The 21,870-nt window shown below is 43.5% G+C and overlaps 1 protein-coding gene across 6 annotated transcripts in view; it reads right to left on the reverse strand.

Annotated features, from left to right (window-relative positions):
* Positions 1 to 1,451: 1,451 nt before the first annotated feature.
* Positions 1,452 to 21,870, reverse strand: part of Eml4 (EMAP like 4) — a 130,718-nt gene continuing 110,299 nt past the window's right edge. For all 6 annotated transcript variants that reach the window (XM_059248504.1, XM_059248503.1, XM_059248502.1 and 3 more), the window contains 6 exons: positions 16,459 to 16,547; positions 14,352 to 14,449; positions 5,232 to 5,319; positions 4,678 to 4,776; positions 2,240 to 2,370; positions 1,452 to 1,888 (listed from right to left, as the gene is read on the reverse strand). In XM_059248504.1, the coding sequence (XP_059104487.1) occupies positions 1,454 to 1,888; positions 2,240 to 2,370; positions 4,678 to 4,776; positions 5,232 to 5,319; positions 14,352 to 14,449; positions 16,459 to 16,547 (940 nt within the window). In that variant the 3' untranslated portion in view covers positions 1,452 to 1,453. The remainder of the gene's footprint in view (positions 1,889 to 2,239; positions 2,371 to 4,677; positions 4,777 to 5,231; positions 5,320 to 14,351; positions 14,450 to 16,458; positions 16,548 to 21,870) is intronic.

Below are 21,870 nucleotides of genomic sequence, written 5' to 3' on the forward strand. Positions count from 1 at the left end.
GAACATTTGAAATGTGCACCTTATCTAGAGATACACAGGTCTCCACTTGTCCCCACACACCCTTCCATACAGCGTGTGAATATGAGTGTCCTAGTGTCCTTGGAGTCCCTGGAGCGCTCCTGTTTCCGAACGATGGCTACCTGATATGTTACTCCTGAGAAGACAGAGGGAATGACAGTTCCGATGCACTTTGGAATGGCACAATCACGTAAACGGCTGCACAGTTAAGACTTCTGAACTTAGCAAGTTTCTAAACACAATCCAACAAAAAGTATGAAAACAATGTAGCAAGTTAAAAAAAATAGTTTTTTTGTAATCGAAGTATAAACAAACATAGGAAATGCACACTTGTCAGTCATTGAGTAGGAAACATAAGAAAAATAGTTATATGACAAACTTGAAAAAAGCCCCTTCCCCACGTCTACCAACACGTGCACTGCCCAGACCAAAGCTACCACACGAGGGCTGCAAGGCTCACGGGAGGGGGACATGCCCATAGATGGCACATCTGCAGAGGTGCAACCTGGTAAGCAGTACTGTGACTACCACACTTCCGTAAAGACATCCCTCGGTGTGGTAAGTTTGTGTAAAAATGACAACTGAATTTCAAGCACCAATTCAACCATTTAGACTATTGTGTCGATACTTCTATTGAGGGAACAGAGTGCCGAAGGCTAGCGAAGGTTAGCAGGTCATCATTACAGTTCATCTTTTAAAGGCATGTGGTTTTTTTCCCGTTCCCTTGAATGCCAAACATGAGAGAATGTTAAGGCCAGTAAAGGATTCCTTGGAGAACCCACCACCTCTCAGAATCATGGTTTAATATACATGAAAAGCTCTTCAACAAACCAATGCTTGCTTCTAGGATAAAGTCTCTGTCCACAGAAACTGAGGGCTGCTCCTCGTTCTAACTTAGAGGAGGAGGCATCCATCACCTAGAGTAGCCTCATGAGCACATCTGGACATCTACTGGTAGTGTAAGAAGATGCAGTACGACATGATAAAGGCACCACCACACTTGGCAACACTCAGGTTTTCCTGAACTAAAAAGGTCCTGTTAGACACTGGAGTGGGACGGTATCACAAGATCACTTTTCTGCTTCCTTTTTCTGCATCAAGAAAAAAGGGCAGGTTGAGCCAGTGGTCATGCAGTGGTGTTTGCGATGCCTGTCTGTGCTGAGGAAATCGCCTTCAGAGAAGGGGGTTATTTCCATGGTGTAACTGCGGTTCTGGTTCCAGTATTCACACCACACATGGTGAGTTCTTAGACACACTCACCTGTTGACCTCCTCCTCGTAGTAGAGTTTGGTTAAGTTTTCAACATATACCAAACCACCTTTGGTTTGCTGTGTCTCACAGATGGCAGTTCAGACTACCGAAGAACACTGGATCACATGGGAAACAAATCTCCATCCACAGTGAGTCCCCATCACTGCTGGTTGTCACCTGGGTTTTAGCAGAGGGGTGGTGTGCCTTGCTGGTCCTCAGGCAGGTCGGTTGCTCCCTGCTTCTCGCCCAACTCACTGGCAGGCTCTTCATCCATCACGGCAGCACCAAGGTCTTCGCTGCCCCCCTCACTCTGCTCCAGGCTGTTCTCCACAAGCGTGGGCGAGCTGCCGATTCCGCTCTCTTCCTCGATGACGACGGTCTCAGTCAACGGCTGGGAAGGAAGGTGACACTGCCTGGCATTGTCAGTACAGGAGGCAGGGGCTTTGGTTAGACTGCTGTCGGGGATGACTTCATTCTGAGGTAAAGACAACTTTTCCACAAGCTTCCACTGAATGATGCTCATATCTTTCCCACCAGTTGAAATTAGGTGACTGTCATTATGAGTAAAACTGACGTTGGTCACGTGGCTGCTGTGCGCACTGTACTTGTGACTGGGAGCCTAGAAAATAAATCAGACAGGAAAATGAAACTCATTCTTCACATGCCTGCTTAGAGCAATGGAGAGGACTAGGGAGACAAGTTAACTTAATGAAAACAGGTAATTTAATTTACGTCAAAGTCACAAGCCCTCAGACCTAAGGAATAAAACCAGGTTTTATTTTCTCGTTTCTTTATATAAAGGGGGAACAAGAGCCTGGGACGGCAGCACACATCTGTAATGGCAGTACCTGGGAGTCAAAGGCAGATGGAATGCTGAGACTCAAGGCCAACAGACCCTGTCTCAGAAAGAAAACAGGAACAGGGCACCATCAACTGTCCACCCCAGAGAGTGAGCAGGAGAGCTGCTAACCTTTGCCTTGGAGCAGGGATACTGAAACAGATGAACTTTACAGAAATCATCGGCCACAGCTATCACCCTTCGATTGTGGGACCGCACCAGTGCGTTGATGTCCGTCCCATCGGATCCTTCTGGCCAGACACCTGCAGAGAAAGAGGTGTGGGAAATTAGCCTGATGTGAAATAACTGATGTTACACATCCACCCAAGACCTCAGGCCAGGAAGCAACGGGTGTGCTAAGAAACTAGCCCTTAGCTGTTACTTGCAGAGAAGAGCAAAGCGGAGTCACTGTCAGCAGAGGGGACTACATCCTCCCTCAGGGAGAGGCCTTAAAAACAGTGTTCTTAGGGAAATGCCAGGTCATACATTGGTCTAGTGTGCATCCCACAGAATTTTCCTGTTTTCAAAAAGAAGATATACCAAATGTACGTAGCAAGTTATTCTGAGGCATGGTGATCATGGTCAAAGTAATTAGATAAACTCCTGTTAGATCAGACTAATATGGAACCTCCTATGGCTGAATCCTGCACTGGAGAACTTTTTTAATGTGTAAGATGTTTGCTTGCACATGTATATGCACACCACATGTGTGCCTAGTGACCACAGAAGTCAGAAGCGGGCACCTGATCCCCTGAAACAGGACTACCATTGTGAGCCACAGAGGTGCTTGGGAATCAAACCTGATCCACCTTTCCACCTGAGAACAAATACACTTTGGGGGAGACAGTAGGTGTGTTAAAAATATTGTGTCACATACATGTGTGTGCATAGGGACATGCGAGGCCAGAGGAGAATGCTGGGAGTCTTACTGTATTGCTCTCTGCCTCCAGAGCCAGTCTTTGTGTTGGGGGACGGCGCAGCTGTTACGCCTTTGCAGAAGGGCCAGGTTCGGGCCCTATTCCCGCACGGTGGCTGGCGCACAGTGGCTCACAACCATCCTTCCCTCCATTCAACCAGATTCAATCAATGTCTTCTGGCCCCAACAGCAAGCACATGGCACACTTACACACACGCAAGCAAAACACTCTTTATGTATAAAGTCTTTCATTGCTGTTCACTGAACAGCTCATTGTTTTGGCTAGAACAGCTTGCCAGCAAGCTCCCAGGATCTGCCTGTGCTGGCCCCACAAAGTTGGGGTTACAGGCACATTTATCCATACCCAGGTTTTCAGGTGGGTGCTGGAAATTCAAACTCGGGTCTTCATGCCTGCACCCCCGGACCTATCTCCTCAGCTCCGTCTACATGATTTGAGACAGGGTCTCTTACTAAGCCCGAAGCTCAGATTCAGGCAGGGTGGCCGCCAATGACCTTCAGGGACCCAGCTGTTTCTACCTCTGCAGTGATGGGACTGCAGGTTTTTGCTGGCTGCAACTCTGAACTTGGGTCCTCACGTCTGCCTTGGAAGCACTTTGCCAAAGAAGCCATCTCCTTAGCCCTAGAGTCCCCAAATTCTATCTTTAAAACACCTTACTATTTTAACAGATGGCACCAGGACAACTGAAAAAAAAAAAAAAAAAACAAAACACCACCACATTGGCAAGGCCACTAAGTAATCCTCACATACTCTACCAGTACAATTACATGGCACACTCACAGTAGTCGTTCTTCAAAACCCACAGGACCCAGCCATGTCACTCTGGAGTGTATCCCTATGAGAAATTAACTGTACTAGCTGAGGAGTAGATGAACAGAATGCAGTCTATACCATTCATCCAAAGGGACCAGAGCTGTAGGAAGGACTGGGACACACCACACCCAGACGACTGTGCCTACTGTGCCCACTGAGAAAAGCCACTCTCACTGGCCAGGTGTGTGTGTCTGTTACATGAACTCTCCAGGAAGCAGAGGATGCTGTGTTGCTGGGCTTGGTGGGGCAGTGCTGCTCAGCCTCCCTGATGCTGCGACCCTTTAATACAGTCGCTCATGTCGTGCTGACCCCGAACCATTGCTACTGTTTTAAATTGTAAATATCTGATATGCGACCCCTGTGAAAGGGTCATTTGATCCACTAGGATAGCGGTAGAGATGGGGAGGGACTAATGATGGTGGGTATAGGAAGAGCACTGATTTGTACACTTTAGGTAAACTGTACAATATGTAAATGAGACCTCAATAAAGTTGCTATTTAAAAAGTCTTTAGTAATATGAAAGCTTCAAATCCACTTAGGAAACACCAGAAAGAAATTTATCCTGTGTCAATTCCTTTTTTTGAGACCAAAGCTGTGGGGTTCTGCAGAAAAATCTCATATTAGTTCAATCAGTACATTTTTCTGAATCTGAAATTAAGGGTCTTACTACGTAGTCTTGGCAGGCCTCGAACTCTGAGAGGTACACCCACCTTTCTACCTTCCAAATGCTAAGGGTTAAAGGTGTGTGCCACCATGCCTGGTAAACACAGTGTATAAAAAGCTCACATGCACACTTTCCACATTAGTTGTGATGTTCTTACCAAAGACTTGGAAGCCCAGCACACAGGTGTACGTCGTCCAGTCAATGTCCTTACAATCTGACCGGTTCCTGATCAGTTTGCAGCCATTCTCAATGTCCCCTTTAGAAATTTAGAAACAGGGAGTGTAATCATAGTGCTGTGTACATGTGTACAAATGTATTTCAAAGTGCATCTTGATTCAAACTAGTCATGTTTACTTGTATTTATAATCCATATACTGAAAAACATTTGAAAGGGTAAAGAATACGTAACAGAACCTTACAAAGTGTTTCCCATGGATGCTTTACTCTTTTCCCTGGAAGCATAAAGGCTCACCCTAACACTCTCTTTGCCTCCAGGAAAAGCTGTTAAATGAAACCATTCAGAGCTGCATCAGTTCTGCACCATTAAATGAATGCACCATGCATTGCTTTCCTGGAGAGTGGAGCTGCCCACGAGCCCCATGACTTTGTGTGCTGTTAAGTCAGAGGCCGGCACACACTCTTTACCCTTCGCCTGTGTAGCAGCACTGCCTGACAAACGTATCTGAGCCCACAGATGATGCTCATACTTACAGTACAGTATCTCGTAGTCGCCCGAGTTAGACATTATATGCTTATTGTCTGGGGACCAGTCAAGGTGTGTAATGTAGCTAGAATGTCCCTAAGGAAAGATCAATAAAGAGAGCATTTAGAGTTTTGAATGACAGTGCTGTCTCAGCACCCGTGTACCCGGACTCCTCAGGGATGGGGCAGCATCAGAGCCTATGGAACCAGAGGTTCTTCAGTTCTTTTACCCTGTTCTGTTAGCAGGTGAGTGTGCAGGCAGACACTGGTGTGTGAAGAGACCAGTGACACAGAGTTTGGGCAGGGCGGTGGCATTCTCGGGGCTGTACACAACAGAACACTATAAAGTGCTCTGAACCTGGGTGACACCTGCTGGCTCTATCTACACACCAGAACAAGTAGGTACACCTCTGCTGGAGAATTCCATCTCAGACAACACCGTGCACTCTCCGGCCTGCCTCTAACCCACTCACCATATGGCCCTATTGGAGTGACACCAGTTTTGAGAAGGAAGTTTCTGTTACAGATTATGCACATTAAAGTTTTCCTGGGCTGTATATGGTCACTATAAATAGTCAGAATGGAACTCTCCTAGGCAAATTCCTGTCTTCAAAGAATGTTCTGGGTAGGGGAAAGTGATCCAACATTGCATTCCTGTAGAACAGCTGGACCCAAGTTAATCATCTGATTCTTCAAAACTTTCCTTAAATAGGAAAAAATGATCTTTTGCTTAGCTTTTATTAACACTGGAAATTAAAACAACAACAAAACTACCAAATGCTTAACTGTTAGTTTGACATGTAAGCATTTGATGATTCCCAATAAACCACTTCAGGTATGTCCTACGGACTTTACGATTTCTCAAAGATGACAGACACACGCTCACTTGTATCATATATCCTAATTTTGTACTTTTGGAATTAAAAGCTGCCTGCTTACACTGTTTGAAGTTAACAAACTCAATGTGTCTCAGCTACAGTTTCTAATGACTCACAAGCTTCTTGATTATTCCAGTCTCCTGAAGCCCAATTAAATGTGTCCCTAACTCTCTCTGGACCCACAACCTTCTTCCTAGCACTGCAGGTCCATAGATGTTTACTGTATGTTTAAGTGAACTGAACTGGGGGAGTTTGAGAATTATGAAGTTTTTTGAATACAAGAGACTGGGTATGTTGGAAAACAGGTCGGGAATCACCTGCAGTTGAGAACATTAGCAACAAGAGAACAATGTTTCAAGCCAGAAAGGCATGCAGGGTTACTAGGTACTTCTGAGTGTGCATGAGGGTATGCCAACACGTTGACAGATGAGTCTCATGTCTGGCTCGGCTGTCCAGAGGTTAAGCAAATTAATCATGGCAATGCACACTCCTCTAAGTGTTTATCTTAACACAGATGTTCTCTGCATATTACCCGAATCTCTTAGAAGAGCATGAAAAGCATTATTATGTCTATGTAAGACTTAACTCATACAACAGTGGACACAGAATGTGTTCAGAAGGCCAGTCAATGCAAACTGTTCTGAAAGACCTATTTGGGGGGAAGTTTTTGACTCATGTTGGAAAACAGAATGACTATTTCCCCGATACCAATGTCAACAAGATGAGCACAGAGATGAAATGCAATGGTTGGGATAGGAGGGTCTGTGAGGTCATACCCACCCAGAAGCTATGATAGTGTCCTTCCCCGCCCTAGTTACAGACTCAGGGACAGGATGGGCTGAACGCCCCTGTTCTGAAAGCCTGAAACCTGAGTGCTGACGGGATTCCAAAGGCCTTGGATTTTGGAGCATTTTAGATTCGATGCTCATCTGGGTGATATCTATGCAGATACCCTCAAATCCAAAACCCTTCTGAGCCCACGTACCTCATGTAAGATATTCAACCTGTGCACACACAGAGTGGGGAATAATGTCAGGCTTCACCTCAAGGGACAAGCATAATGGTACAGGATTGTTTTATTACCCTGAGAAGAAATTCTCAAACAGGATTCCAGGCCGGCACTTCCATTACTGCCGCTTGAACACCGAAAGCTACAACCACAATGCTAATCCCAAGGGAAGATGATGAAGACCACCCTGGGAAAAACCATGACCCTTCAGGTAGGCACTGTACAGAATGCTGCCTGTCTATCAGTGATTGGCAATTGATTTAGAATTACCTGAGGAGTTAATTACATGGGAATAAAAAAAACATTCCAAAACCTAGGTCTCCCCCCCCACCCCCAAGACAGGGTTTCTCTGTGTAATAGTCTTGGCTGTCCTGGAACTCACTCTGCAGACCAGGCTGGTCTCAAACTCAGAGATCCGCCTGCCTCTGCCTTCCAAGTGCCGGGATTAAAGTCATGAGCCACCACCACCTGGCAATACCACTAATTTTTAAAGCTAGCAGAGTACTATATTGTGGTGGTATTGTGTTCCCCAAAATATTGTGTACCTTAATAAACTTATCTGGAGTCAGAGAACAGAAAAGCCACAAGATACTTAGGCTAGAAAATGTTAGCACACGCCTTTAATTCTAGCATTCCAGAGACAGAAATCCCTCTGGATCTCTGTGAGTTCAAGGCCGCATTGGAAACAGCCAGGCATGGTGACTCACGCCTTTAATCCCAGAAAGCAGCCTTTAATCCCAGGGAGTGGTGGTAGAAAGCAGAAAGGTTTGTAAGGCGTGAGGACCAGAAACTAGAAGCATTTGCCTGGTTAAGTGTTTGGCTGGTTAAGCATTCAGGCTTCTAGCAGCACAGTTCAGCTGAGAGCCATTGGGATGAGGACACAGAAGCTTCCAGTCTGAGGAAACAGGACCAGCTGAGGAATTGGCAAGGTGAGACAGCTGTGGCTTGTTCTGGTACTCTGACCTTCCAGCATTTACCCCAATAACTGGCCTCAGGTTTGATTTTATTAATAAGAACTTTTAAGACTCATGCTACACTATATATAACCTGATATAGAAATATCAAAGCGTATCATTCTATTGAAAACTGAGTTAGTTTTATGGTTTATTTGAGATTTCTAGGCAGTTTCGACCAATCGGGACACAAAACCAAGGAAAACATTCAATGGTCTACAATATAAAGAATTAAATAACACTTAAAATAACTGTCTTTTGAAAGAGAAAAGGAATTCTGTTGAATGACTTCCGATGGAAGAACCACTCATATTTTGTTTCTGGGATGACAAGCACTGTGTGGTCAGGGTTAAGAATGTGAGAGAAAGAGGAAACCAGAGACTGAACTGTCGTATCCCGGCTTCTAAGGTCTGACCTGACATATAGGAACCCAGTTCTCCTCACAGGGAGAGCGGCTCACTCAAGCACTTCGGGGTGGGGTGCAGGGTGAGGTGTGTGAAGGTTAGAGTGGTCAGGGTGAGGTGTGTGAAGGTTAGAGTGGTCAGGGTGAGGTGTGTGAAGGTTAGAGTGGTCAGAACAGGGCCTGTGAGAAATGAGCCAGTGCTCTAGATTCTCACTGTTAAACAGCTGACCCATCTTCAATCCTTTTATATGCTAGAATTCTCCAGTTTAGATGCCAGTACTCTAGGCCTTCTGAGATCAGACTTAACATCTCAAAGAGCACTTAGAAGAGGGACTAAACAGTATCAGAGTTGAGAATTCATGTAGAAATACTGGAACAAGATGTTAAGCAGATAAGGAGTACTTCAGGAAGAGTACGAGCGACATTTGGGGTCAATTAAAGCAAAAGTCAGGTGGGACAGTTCAGCCTGTAATCCCAGCACTGAAGAAGACAAGCTGGGCTTTAGGGCAAGAGCTTGTCTCCCACCCACTCTAGAAAGAAGCGAAGAATTTCAATGACTGAAGGTCACGGAGGAGCCTGGGAATTAAAGCTCAAGGCTAAAGTCACTACCAACAGGAAGTGGCAGAGAAGGGAGGGCCACAGTGGCTGCCAGGTCAGCAAGTCTAGTGCCTAAGCTGACTGCAAGTAAGGAAGTGCTGTTTCTTTCTAGATCCAGGTCAAGATGAGGGCAGAGGGTGGCAAGGAAGCAACTGTAGATAGGGCTTCCCCACGTCTGCGGTCTTGAATACACACGGTACAAACTGCGCACCTTCTGGTTACAGGCCAGCTCTGCAGACACGATCTCCTAGAGAGGAGGTGTGCATGGACGACAGCACCCTCATGCTCCTCTCTTGGCACCTGTACTGTGTGGGGAGGCTTGCTCTCAGAGAACAGGCCTGGCTAGCCCACGGAAACTGCCATCAGTGTCCTTAGCAGTGACCATGCCTGTGGTAAACTAGCATTTGATGGACCACCTTTGGAAGAATGTGGGTGACTTCAGTGCACGTCTGAAAATGGATCAATCACTGGGGACACTTGAACCAGCCTGCTGCCTTCTATTAGGGAGCCCTGCTTTGCATTCTCATTTAGCCCCATCTTCTGAAATAACATTTTCATACATAGGGACACCACGAAGAAGAGCAGCTTGCAACTACTCAGAACTGGTTATAATCTACTTCAAGGGCGTTTCCTAAAGCTCTAGCCTCAGTCTCTTTCTCCAGCTACACTAGTCACTTAATTTTGACCAATATCAGTTAGGTCTTGGGCAGTCCAACAAGCAGTTCATATTCCCAGAAATGAGCTCAAGATGGACTACAGAAGGATTTCTGGCAGATGGATAAAACGCTAGCATCCCTTCTGCCAAAAGGAGTCATTTCCCTTATGTACCAAAGCCCATGCCTGGCCCCGGCTCCCTCAGTCCCTACTCCCAAGCACCTGTCACACAGGCGAGCACCTGGCCCTTCTTACCTCAGATCCCCGCTCTCTATACCCACTGGTTAGTCTCTCACTATCCCTGCTCTTGGAATCTCCACCATTCTCCCGTTCTGCTGACTTTCTTGCTTTCCCTAGTCCTGCCACAGCCAGTCTGCTCACGCTCTCTAAAGCACAATACAGACTTTTCCCTTGACCATACTATGGACCAGCCATTTCAGGGGTTTCTTCCCCACACTCCTTTGCATAAGATCAGGCAAATGACTGGAAGTATGGAGCAGCAACAGCATTTGAATTCTGAGCTTCGGTTGTCCATTTTAATAGAGACCGCAGCTCTATGAAAGATGAACTTCTAAAATCTCCAATTTTATGAATGTAAGATTCAGAAAAGTTAATTAACTTGCCTAAAGTCACAAACTAGTAGGTGGCAGAGCCAGCAATGCCCAGTTTGTCCTCTCTAATAGCAGACAAGAGATAAAAGCACCTGTGGGAGCCCACAGGGGTTTCCTAGTGAGACCTGAGCTTGCTTTACCAGCAGGGCTGCATAAGGGGAGGGATGACTGGACCACGGGGCTGGGTACCAGGTGTTTGTAAGGGGAGACACTTGGGTGTAGCTAGCAAGGGGGAGGTCTTTTGTCTGCCCCTTGGCATTGTTATAAAAAGCCCTTTTGAATAAAGTTCTGGGCCACTGGGTATTGACCCAGGTCCTCCCGAAGCTATCCTGTGTTTCTGTCTGTCTTCTTCTTGGCTAGACTTATCACTCTATCTCAAGTTTCTTATTCCTCTCTCCTCCTCATAGGAACCCTTTAAAAGGTGGGAGCAGGTCCCCACAAGCAACAGACTCTAAGAGAAGTGACAGCAACAAGCCCAGCACAAGGACAAACACCACTGAGCCAAGTAGACAGAACTTTTGTCACAGCCGCAAACAGATTATTAGCAGCTCATTATACTTCTAAGTACTCATTCAAGAGAAAAGCTGCCGGGCGTTGGTGGCGCACGCCTTTAATCCCAGCACTTGGGAGGCAGAGCCAGGCGGATCTCTGTGAGTTTGAGGCCAGCCTGGTCTACAGAGCAAGTTCCAGGAAAGGCGCAAAGCTACACAGAGAAACTTTGTCTCAAAACAAACCAACCAACCCCTCTAGTTCCAGGGGATCTGACACCTTCACATCAATGAACATAAAATAAAGTCAAATAAAATACCTTTTTCAAGATAATTTAGAGTTGGGCCAGGGAGATGGCACGGTGGGTATGTAGGAGCTTGCCATGCAAGCCAGACAACCTGTGTTCCCCCCCACTGGATCCATGCAAAGCTGCCCTCTGCCCACCACATGTGCACTACAGCACATGCACTCACACATGCAAGTCCTGTGCATAATAATAAATAAAACAATTTGAGGCCTACTAGGGTAAACTTCAGTAATCTAAAAAAATTCTCATGGTAAAGTACTTTCTTCTTTCTTTGTATGCTGTGTGCACATGTTCATGTGTGCACACATGTACACGAAGGCCAGAAGACAACCTCACACGTTGTCCTCACTGGTCTGGAACTTACCCAACAGGCCAGGCTGGCCAGTCACTGAATTCGAGTGATTCTCCAGTTTCTGCCACCCCACCCTCCCTGGGATTACAACCCGGCACCATCATGCCTACCTAGCTTTTTATTTTTTAAACAAAGGTCTGGGCTCCAACTGAGGACCTCAAACGTTTAAGGCAAGCACTTTCCCAGTGAGCTGTCTCCTACCCCCCTGTGGAATACTTCATTTTATCTATTTTTATATACTACTCCATACTACAGACATTAAGTTGGTAAATTAATTAAAAGATGTAAATAATGATCTGTAATTGTTTCCAAAGCAAACAAGAAACATTTGGTAAGTTCTACAAGTAACTCAGATTGCTTGTAGGCTGGTTTATAAACGGACTGGTTTTAGTGTATGGCATAAAACACACAGAGCAGCAACAAACAAATCTCTCTTCTAAAACACTGCTTCTGCTCATACAAGTTCAAACATTCCTGTTTTCTTTTCTGAGAGTCTCATTATGTAGACCTGGCTTGTCTCAAACTTGTGACCAATGCTCCTGCCTCTGCCTCCAGAGTGCTAAGATTACAGGTCTATCTATGGCTACCAAGCTTGGCCAAACTGAAAACTCTTAATTCAAAGTGCTTCAAAATCTAAGACTTTATTATCTCATAGGACAGGTGGGTCAAAACACAAGTGTATTAAACATCCTGTAAAATTAGCACTGGGCTATATGTATAAGAAACAAACGAACTTAAGGTTTTTACTTCAATCTTGGCCCCAAGATCTCTTATTCCCAAAGTCAGAAAGCTGACATCTGAAACACTTCTGGTCCCAAGCATTTTGAATAAAGGATATTCAATCTGCATATCATAAGTACAATAAATATCAGCCTCATATCATGTGTGTTTATAAGAACTCTTTTATTATGCCACCCAAGTAAACTGTTTTATCAAGACTATGAAAGGATTTGTGGCACCATACCAACTCATCACGTCATTTGCTAATTCTGAATAATTTCTAACATACATATTAAGTTACCTCATTTTGTATGAAAATAATACGCACATTTATTGAGTATTTCTATGCCTGGCACCAGCCTCGGGTCTTCATGTACATTCACCTCTTTTCTTTCGTGTGTGGTGTATGTATACATGTGAAGTCACAGGGGGACACGAAGCATCTGCCTTGTCCCTTGAGACGGGATCTCTTGTGTAAACTGGAACTAGGCTGGCAGCCAGTGAACCCCAGTGATCCTCCAGTCTCCACCCCACAGCACTGGGTTACAGGCATGCATGTCCATGCCCAGCTTTCATGTGGGTGCAGGTAATTCACACTCAAGTCCTCGTGCTTGCACGGTAAACACTCACTTACTGAGCCATGTCCGCGGCCCTGCATTAGCTTCCATTAATCCTGTGAAGTAGAAACTACTATTACCCATCCTTTATAGGCGAGGAAACTGAGGCAGAGGTTAGAGCAACCTGCTCAAGGTCATATTAGTGTGTAAGCAGTGCATAAAGTTCCGGCCGGAAGTTTGATCCAGTTTGTGTCTGGAATCACCAAGCTATACTACCTACATGTCCTTCTCCTGTGTGGGACTGAACCTAGGGCCTCAGATGTGCCGCCGAGTGCTCCACCACTGACTACAGCCCCTCCTTCAGCTCTACCTGTTTTTCTTTTTCCTTTGGCTCTTGTCTGAGTGCCCTGGCTGGCCTGTAACTTGCAATGATTCTTGCACCTCTGTCTCTTGAGTGCTGGGACTGGGATCATAGACATGTGCTACCATGCCTGGCAACTGTACTTCTTGAGGACAAAGGGACACATTTTCTAGACAGTCTTGGTGCCTAGGCCATTTCTCTAGTTTGAGGTGAGGTCCCACCGAACAGTAAATATGTAACTATTTACAGAATTTAATTTTCATATTATAAAGATAACCTATTACCTTCAGAAATGGGTAAACAAATATCAGGAAATATGTTCTGCTAACTTCCTTAAATGCAGACATCTCTAAAGTTATTCCATTTTAGTGGCAGACAGGTGACATAGGACACTGTAGGGTATTGGGGATGGACAAAAACATGGGACACTGAACTAAAAAGTTTCCCACAGCTAGGTGTGGTGATCCATACCTTTACTCTCAGCACTCTGGACACAGAGGCAGGGCAGATCTCTTGTAAGTTCGAGGAGAACCTGGTCTACATAGTAAGTTCAAGGATAGCCAGGGCTATGCAGAAAGATCTTTTATCAAACAAACATAGTTTCCCACAGAAATAGCTTAAACAAACTGCCTTAATACTAATTAAAGATAAATACTGAGCTCAAATGCAAGGGGATAGATACCTTTCCAGAACATACAGTTGTGTTCTACAGTTAGGTAATTACAATTTTCTTTTTAAAAAACTTATTGAATTATGTGTATGCGCACTGCCACAGAGGTCACAAACACTGGATCCCCTGGAGCTGGAGTTACAGGTGGTTGAGAGCAGCTCAATGTGGGTGCTGGCAACCAAACTCAGGTCTTCTGTAGAGCAGTATTCCTTCCCACTGAGCCACTCTCCAGGTCTCCCCCTCCTCTTTTTTGTGAGATAGGGTCTCATGTATCCTAGGTTGGTGTCAAACTTATTATGTAGCTGGGGATGACCCTGAATACTGATCCTCCTGCCTCCATGTGCCAAGAGTGTGCCGCCATAGCTAGTTTATGAGGTACTGGGGATCGAGGTAAGGGACCCATGAATTCTGGTACAGGTGACCTCAGTTTTCACAGAAATAGATGAGAGTTTAAAGCAGTTAAAAGGAGAACACAACGGCTCCATCAAGGTGAACATTTAGTTCTCCTTTTAACAGAATACAATTCTCAATTACTTTGTAACTTAGGTTATTCTATTTTGCTACTTACAGTGCATTTTCCATATCTGCTGTATTTTCTTGCATTTTCTGAGACTGTGTAGAGGTAAATGAAGTTGTCATGAGATCCTACAGCCAGGAGAGTACCATCTAGAATTAAACATGAAAAAGTGCTGACTGCAAAAATGTCTTTATATATTGCTACCTTATTGGTTCTATTAAAAAAAAAGTTAAATCTCATCAATTTAAATGTTATTTGGCATTTTATTAACAAATCCAATCACTTAGCATCCCCTAAAATCAAACAGTAATCTAGTCCAACATACAATCCCTTCCTTGGAGATACTCTCTGGTCTGGTCCTTGTAGTCAGCGAAAGGCTGGGTTCAGAGCAATGTCCCTGCATTTATTGGTGGAAGCACACAGTGTTAATGCAGCATGCTGAGCATGTGCAGCTGCAGTGTTGGGTAAGCACATCTGATCTCACCAATTACAGGGTGGGTTGTCTTAGAAAGGAATATGCTACATTCTCCAGTTCTGTGTTATCTTTGGTTGTACCTACCACTATGCTAAGCAAATAACAACTAGTAAAACTCCACTGATCTTTTGATTTTAAATGCTACATTTTGTACAGCTTGTTATTATGGCATTAAAAACAAACTAATAAAAATAAAACAGGAAACTCTGCTGTTTCAAAATGACTCTTTTGGGGAAGGCAAGATGGGTCAGAAGGGAAGTGTATACACTGCCATGCTTGATGACCTGCGTTCCATCCTAGGAACCATGTGGTGAAGGATAGACCCGCCTTACAAAAGTTGTCCTCTGACACACGTGCACACATAAACACATGTAAAAAAAAACAACCACCTAAAACAACAGAAATCACACTGATTCTTTCTAGGTTTTCGCATCTTGCTGTACATACATTTTTCTCCATAGTCTATGCTTCCTTTGAAACAACGAAGAAGCAATCAAACATTGTTTTCTTTACTCTTAGTTCAACAGCTATGAGAATACACTTTCTGGGCCAAGGATATAGCTCCTTGATGAAGTGTTTGCCTATCCATGCATGGAGGCTTGGTTTTAACCCTAGCACTACAAAGACAAAACCAGCCAACCCTCAATATTCAAATATAAGAAATCCCATGTGTGCATATCTACAATCTCAGTTCTTTCAAGAAGGAGAATTTTGAGTTTCAGGCCAGCTTGGAAAAGACTATGCCCCAAAAAAGTCAGACTAACTCTAGAAGAGAATAATATGAATCAAACCACGTAAATAACAACAACAAAAGAAACTAGAATATTGGGAAACCATTTTGAATAAAGTACAAAGAATTATTCAAAACCGAATGAGTTATATAAAATTAATGAGTTACTAAGTATTTTATCTAGCAACAACCAATTATGATTATGTAACTCAGAACATTGCTAACTAGAGTATTTGGGTATTAGTGTGTATTCTGGCTATTTCTTCTACAATTTTTTGGCAATTCCAAGGACTGAGCCCTTAGCTCCATTCTCCACTGCTTATATCCTTTTATATACAAAGAAAAGGTTGCTAATTAGATGTAACATTCAGCTATTGAGGGAGATTTGTATACTGTGTGAAGATGTATTGCTGTGATTGGTTTAATACAAAGTTGGATGGCCAATAGCTGGACAGGAGAGAATAGGTAGGACTTCCAGGGAGAGGGAGGAACTGGAGACACGGAGGGAGTTAGACATACAGAATGGAAGGAAGGGAAAAGCCATGTGACAGAATGTAGATGACTAGAAACAGGCTAATTTAAGTTTTAAGAGGTAGTTGGGAACAAGCCTAAGCTAAAAGCCAAGCTCTCATAATCAATAAGTCTCAGTGTCATTATCTGGGGGCTGGCGGTCCCAACGATTCATTTTAATATATAAAGACCCTACTGTAATGGTATGATTTGGTTGTCTGTTTATAACTCCTACTACAGCTGTCATAGTTCATTCTAAATGCACGCTTGCTTGATGGTTACTATGCTGCTTCATTTCTCAGGTTTCTTAGTTTCCAGTAGTGGAATTTAGCCTGATGTTCAGGGGACACGTTACAACTCTTGAAAACACAGAGGAGTGAACCTCACGAACAAGTAAACGTGATTTCAGTGAGTGCATATCAAGAAGGGGGAGGTCTGCCCACCTACTGAGTAGCGCATCACGGAGAGCTGCTCATTCCCATCAGTGTGGATGGACACGAGATCTCTTGTTTCTGCATCCAGAACAAACCACCTGTTTAGGAAGGAAAGAAGGAAAAAATAAAAACTACCTTCAGATATTAACATTTACAGGAAAAAGTAGCTGACTTTTTCTACATTTTTATTTTATTTTATTTATTTTTGTTTTATGTGCACTGGTGTTTGGCCTGCATGTGTGTCTGTGAGAGGCTGTTGGATCCCCGGAACTGGAGTTACAGACAGTTGTGAGCTGCCATGTGGGTGCTGGGAATTGAACCCGGGTCCTCTGGAAGAGCAGCCAGTGCTCTTAATCTCTGAGCCATCTCTCCAGCACCCTTTTTCTACATTTTAATTTTAAAAACTTCAGTGTTAATCTTTTAATTTTGACTGTGCTTCTATGTTCTAATTAAGGTTGTATTTTTAAAAATGCTGCTAGATAGACATGGGTCTAGTTGTGTTCTCGTTTCTACTCAGGTACCTCTGTTAGGCAGTTTAGACAGAAGAATGAAGTGACAGGGTCGAGGTTTCTCAAGATTACACTAGAGCTGAGCAACAGCAGATGGGGCAATGGGCAAAGAGAAATGACTAAATGGTAGCCCCAGGGAGGCTCGGTAAACAACACAGAACTCACGGGAGGAAGTGAATGAGAGCAGGCACAGAAGAGCCAGTCAAGGGGGTGCAGGGTGAGTGAGCACTGAGGGAGGTGAGGAGGAACAGCAGCTGCACAGCTAGGGATGTAGGCAGGAATGGGGACACACTCATGAATGAACTGTAGTAACTGTGAGGGAGGGACTAAAACTTCTAGGTAGCTAATTTAACTCATAAACTCTGTCATTTCATAGCCTCTACACACACGAGTTTAAAGGCCAATCAGGAGGAAGCTGGCACACTGAAGCCATATGGTCCATGTTTACTGAACATACGATGGTGCAGCTGACAGCGCCCACAGACTGTAGGTGTGTTTTGAACTGTTATTCATCAATCTTCAGGCTACCACTGTAAGCATTGAGAACTGCCTTTTCAAAAAGAGAACAAGATGATATCACAACTAAGACTAACCAGATCTTGAGATACAGAGTTACTGTGAACATCAGGCTTCAAGTTTTAATACTATTATCAAAACTTTATTATATTCTTATGTATTTAAAATTATGAATTTTAAAGTTCGCAAACCCCTAAAACTGTTTCCAAGTCACTTTCATTTTTCTAGGAAAACTGCATACAATTTTTCTGTTTGGAAGCAACCTTAGCAAGCAACAAAGCCCAGATCATGTTCCATGTATAGAAACATACACTGTTGTAGACAGCAGCTCCTTAAAAATGAAAGACACACTCTTGTGTATTTTTTCTATTTTTTTTTTTTTTTAAAGATTTATTTATTTATTATGTGTACAGTGAGTGTTCTGTCTGCAGGCCAGAAGAGGGCACCAGATCTCATTGTAGATGGTTGTGAGCCACCATGTGGTTGCTGTGAATTGAACTCAGGACCTCTGGAAGAACAGCCAGTGTTCTTAACCTCTGAGCCATCTCTCCAGCCCCCTCTATTTCTTTAAATACGTAGCAGACTGATTCTTCTGCTTTTGGAATGGAATTTTATTTTGCATTTTAATTGTTCCTGTGTGTGGAAGCCCTGAGCTGACTCTCCAATGAGAAGGGTCTCTCACTGTACGCAGGAACTTGAAGACTGACTGAGCCGGTCTAGCTGCCCAGCTTCTGCCTCCACATCCCGAGTGCTGGGATTAGAGGATGGATGCCATGCCTGCTTAACTCTTATGTGGATTCTGGGGATCCACACTCCAGCCATTACACTACACATCAAAAGCATTACCTACGGAGTCCTCTCCCCAGCCTGGCAAACCCTTTTTAATAGTGAGTTAATGAACGCGCTTGTTAAAGTATAGAACTTCTCTACAGATGTGCAGTGACACTGGGGTGCTCTCACCCTTCTCACTGTGTGGACCGTATTCTACACTCAGAAGATGCTGCCATGGCCAGGATCTTTGTTCTTACTGGGGTGCTCTCACCCTTCTCACTGTGTGGACCGTATTCTACATTCAGAATATGCTGCCATGGCCAGGATCTTTGTTCTTACTCAAAGTCCTAGCAAAGAAAATTCTCTACAAACAAAATTTGAGTTTTCACGTTGTATTTAATCACTTCTTATTATAGGGTGTATATATTAGAACAAAGCTTCTATTTGATAGTAATGTGCCATCACTATGAGGCTTGCTTTTCTTAATGGAATGGCCATTAGGGATGGTAAATCATCTGTCATAGATTAAGTTGACGTGCGAACCAAAAACCAAAAGGCAGCACCACCCTTTATCATGATGACTTTTTGGGGTGGGGGTTGAGTCTCATGTAGCTCAGGATGGATGTGAACTCATTCTATAGCTAAGCCTGACCTTGAACTCCTGATCCTCCTACCTCTCCACAACTGCTGGGATCACAACCATGTGCCACCATGCTTGGATATACGACTTATACACAGAAAATTTAGAGCTAGAACTACCTTGATGCCCTTAAATAAATGTATCTCTTTTCCTTTAGAAAACTATGCGTCCATGATAGTATGTTTTGGATAGTGTGTCTTTGGTAGTGTGTCCTATGGGCCTTGTTCTTGTTCTTTTTGTTTTTTTTAAATGATCCTCTAATTACAGAAAGAGGAACGCTGTGGGTACTGGTGGTTGAAAGGTGAAGGGTATTTGCTACTCGCCAGAAGACTCAAGTTGCATGCTGGGTAGCTCACAATCACCTGTTACACAGCTACAGGGACAACCACACACACAGACACACACACACACACACACACACACACACACACACACACACACACGAAAACAAAAATTAAAAAACTAGAAAAATGTAAAGGAAAAAAAAAAAAAAAAGCCAGGTGGTGGCGCACGCCTTTAATCCCAGCATCTGAGAGGCAGTGTGGCAGGTAGATCTGAGTCTGAGGCCAGCCAAGGCTACACAGAGAAACCTTGTCTCAAAAAAAAAAAAAAAAAAAAAAAAAAAAAAAAAAAAAAAAAAAAAAAAAAAAAGCCAAAAAGAGAAGAACAGCCCAATTCAACCGATCCTTTATCTGATAAAGAACTCTTAACAATGCAGTAATTCAGAGTGGAAAGAGGATGGGAATATACAGTTTGCTCAGAATGAGAAACAAGTGGCTGATGCAAAGGTAAGCCATGCTGATCAGCTACTTCACACTACCTGGGGGACCAAATGCAGGGAAAGAGCTGTTGTCAAGATGTGGAGAAACTGGTAGGATTGCAAATGGTTAGATACAAAAGTTGGTCAAAACATTAGACAGAATTGTATGACCTGGCCAGTCTACTGCTATCCAAGACAACCGGAAGCATACCTCTACACTAAACCTTGTACATGAATGTTTGTAGCAGGATCACTCTATTGTCAAAAGTGGAAAACCAAATGGCCGTTGTTTTCTAATGTTAGTACAGCCACACAATGAAATACTATCTGGCCAGAAAAAGGAATGAAGTATTATACATAATGTAATTTTTTCAAGGTTTATCACTTCAGGTGAAAGAAGCCAGTCTCCAAGGCATGCCTGTGTGATTCCATTTATATGAAATGTCTGGAACTGGCAAACCTATAGGAAAAGGTTGATCAGCTGCCTATAGGTGAACAGGGCAGTAGGTGGTTATAGAACTGCTGTTAATGGGTAAAGAATTTCTGTCTAGGCTAACGAAAACAGTCCAATATTATATTACAGAGCTCTATAGATGTACTGAAACCATTAGCTAACGTACTTAGGTGAATTTTATGGTAGTTTATATCTCAATAAAGCTAAGCAGTGGTAATTAGGCCCACTTACTGCTATGCACTCATTTTCCCCTTAAAAATGATAAAATACAGACTTTGGGCAGTTGTGGAGCACTTGTCTAGCACACAAGGCCCTGGATTCAATCCCAGGCACCACACACACCATACACTCTTTTACAATGACAATCCTACAACTGATAATTTACTTGCTCTTGTGCTTATGTGTGGAGATACAGTATTCTGAAAATATCTTACTAGAATAGCTGGACCTCACAGCTGAGTTACTAATATACCTCAAGGTCACTTAAGACTTAATACTGCTGTCATACTGGATGTTCAGCCCGTTTAATCTGCCTTGAAAAGAACAGTGTAACTTGCCTTGGATCTCCCATGTGATCAACCGAAGCTAATGCACAGCTTTAATCTTTGTCATGCTCTAGCCCAGAACAATACACATGTGTCTGTATGTGTGTTAGGATAATCCTTTGCTGAGAACAGCAAACAGGATGCAAGTGGGCTTATGCAATAAATACACGCCATTAATGTTTCGTTCCTTCTCGGGTGACGCTTTCCTTCTGTGCTGTTCAATACATACAGAGCAAAAGCCCTTTGTTAGGGACAGACATAGGGACAGATAAAACAGACATCAGGCAGGCACAGGGACACACATTCAGACTCATACAACAGACTGTTTACAGCTGACCAGAACCCATAAGCTACAGAGAGAAGGAAGACACAAGGAGAGAAATGGAGGACTCAAACTCAGGCTTGCTCCTGGTTAAATTACTCCAAGAGAAATGCTTTGATTTCTTTTCTTAATGCAACACTAATGCATATTGGTGACTGAGTCACTAATGCACTTATTACTTGGTGACATGATGCAGAAATCTATAAACAGACACAGACACATCTTTAAACATTTCACCAGTCATTTTTCTGGCTCATGCACAATCTGGGCATGTTTTACAATAAACCAGTTCTTAGCCCTGAATGTTGACTTTTTCCCCAGATGTAAAAGAGAAGTAAGTGATTGTGCTCTGAATGGCTAAAATAGTAACTTTTCAGTTTTAGACATTAGAGTTACGTGCTCACAAAGCAAAGGAAAAAATAAAAACAAATGGAAGGTCCATGAATCAAAAGCACGCAAACAGGTGTGAAACCCAACAGAGTTATATCTACAACAAGCAATGCAAACTGCACCTGCCCTAGATTCTAAGTAGTCTCCAACTCCACAGCAGACGGAATGGACTAACTACCAACACTACATCTGCAGTTATTTATTATAGCCTTCTCATTCATGTGCTTTCTACTCACAACTCCAAGAAGTAATAATCGCCTTAACTTTAGTGTAAGTCACCAAGACAGTGATTTCACAGCTTCGTAACTATTAGAAAGTAATTTCAGTGGGTTTCAACCAGATCATTTTTTTTTAAACATCTGTGTGTGTGTGTGTGTGGGGGGATGATTAGGGGGAGTGCACGTGCCATGGCATGCATGTGGATGTCAGAGGACAACTTTCTGGAGTTGGTTCTTTTGATTCCAGGGACTGAACACATGCTGTCAGGGTTGGTGGTAAGCACCTTACCTGCTGA

The sequence above is a fragment of the Peromyscus eremicus genome, chromosome 22, assembly GCF_949786415.1.
Source record: "Peromyscus eremicus chromosome 22, PerEre_H2_v1, whole genome shotgun sequence".
In the NCBI taxonomy this organism is placed as follows: Eukaryota; Metazoa; Chordata; class Mammalia; order Rodentia; family Cricetidae; genus Peromyscus; species Peromyscus eremicus.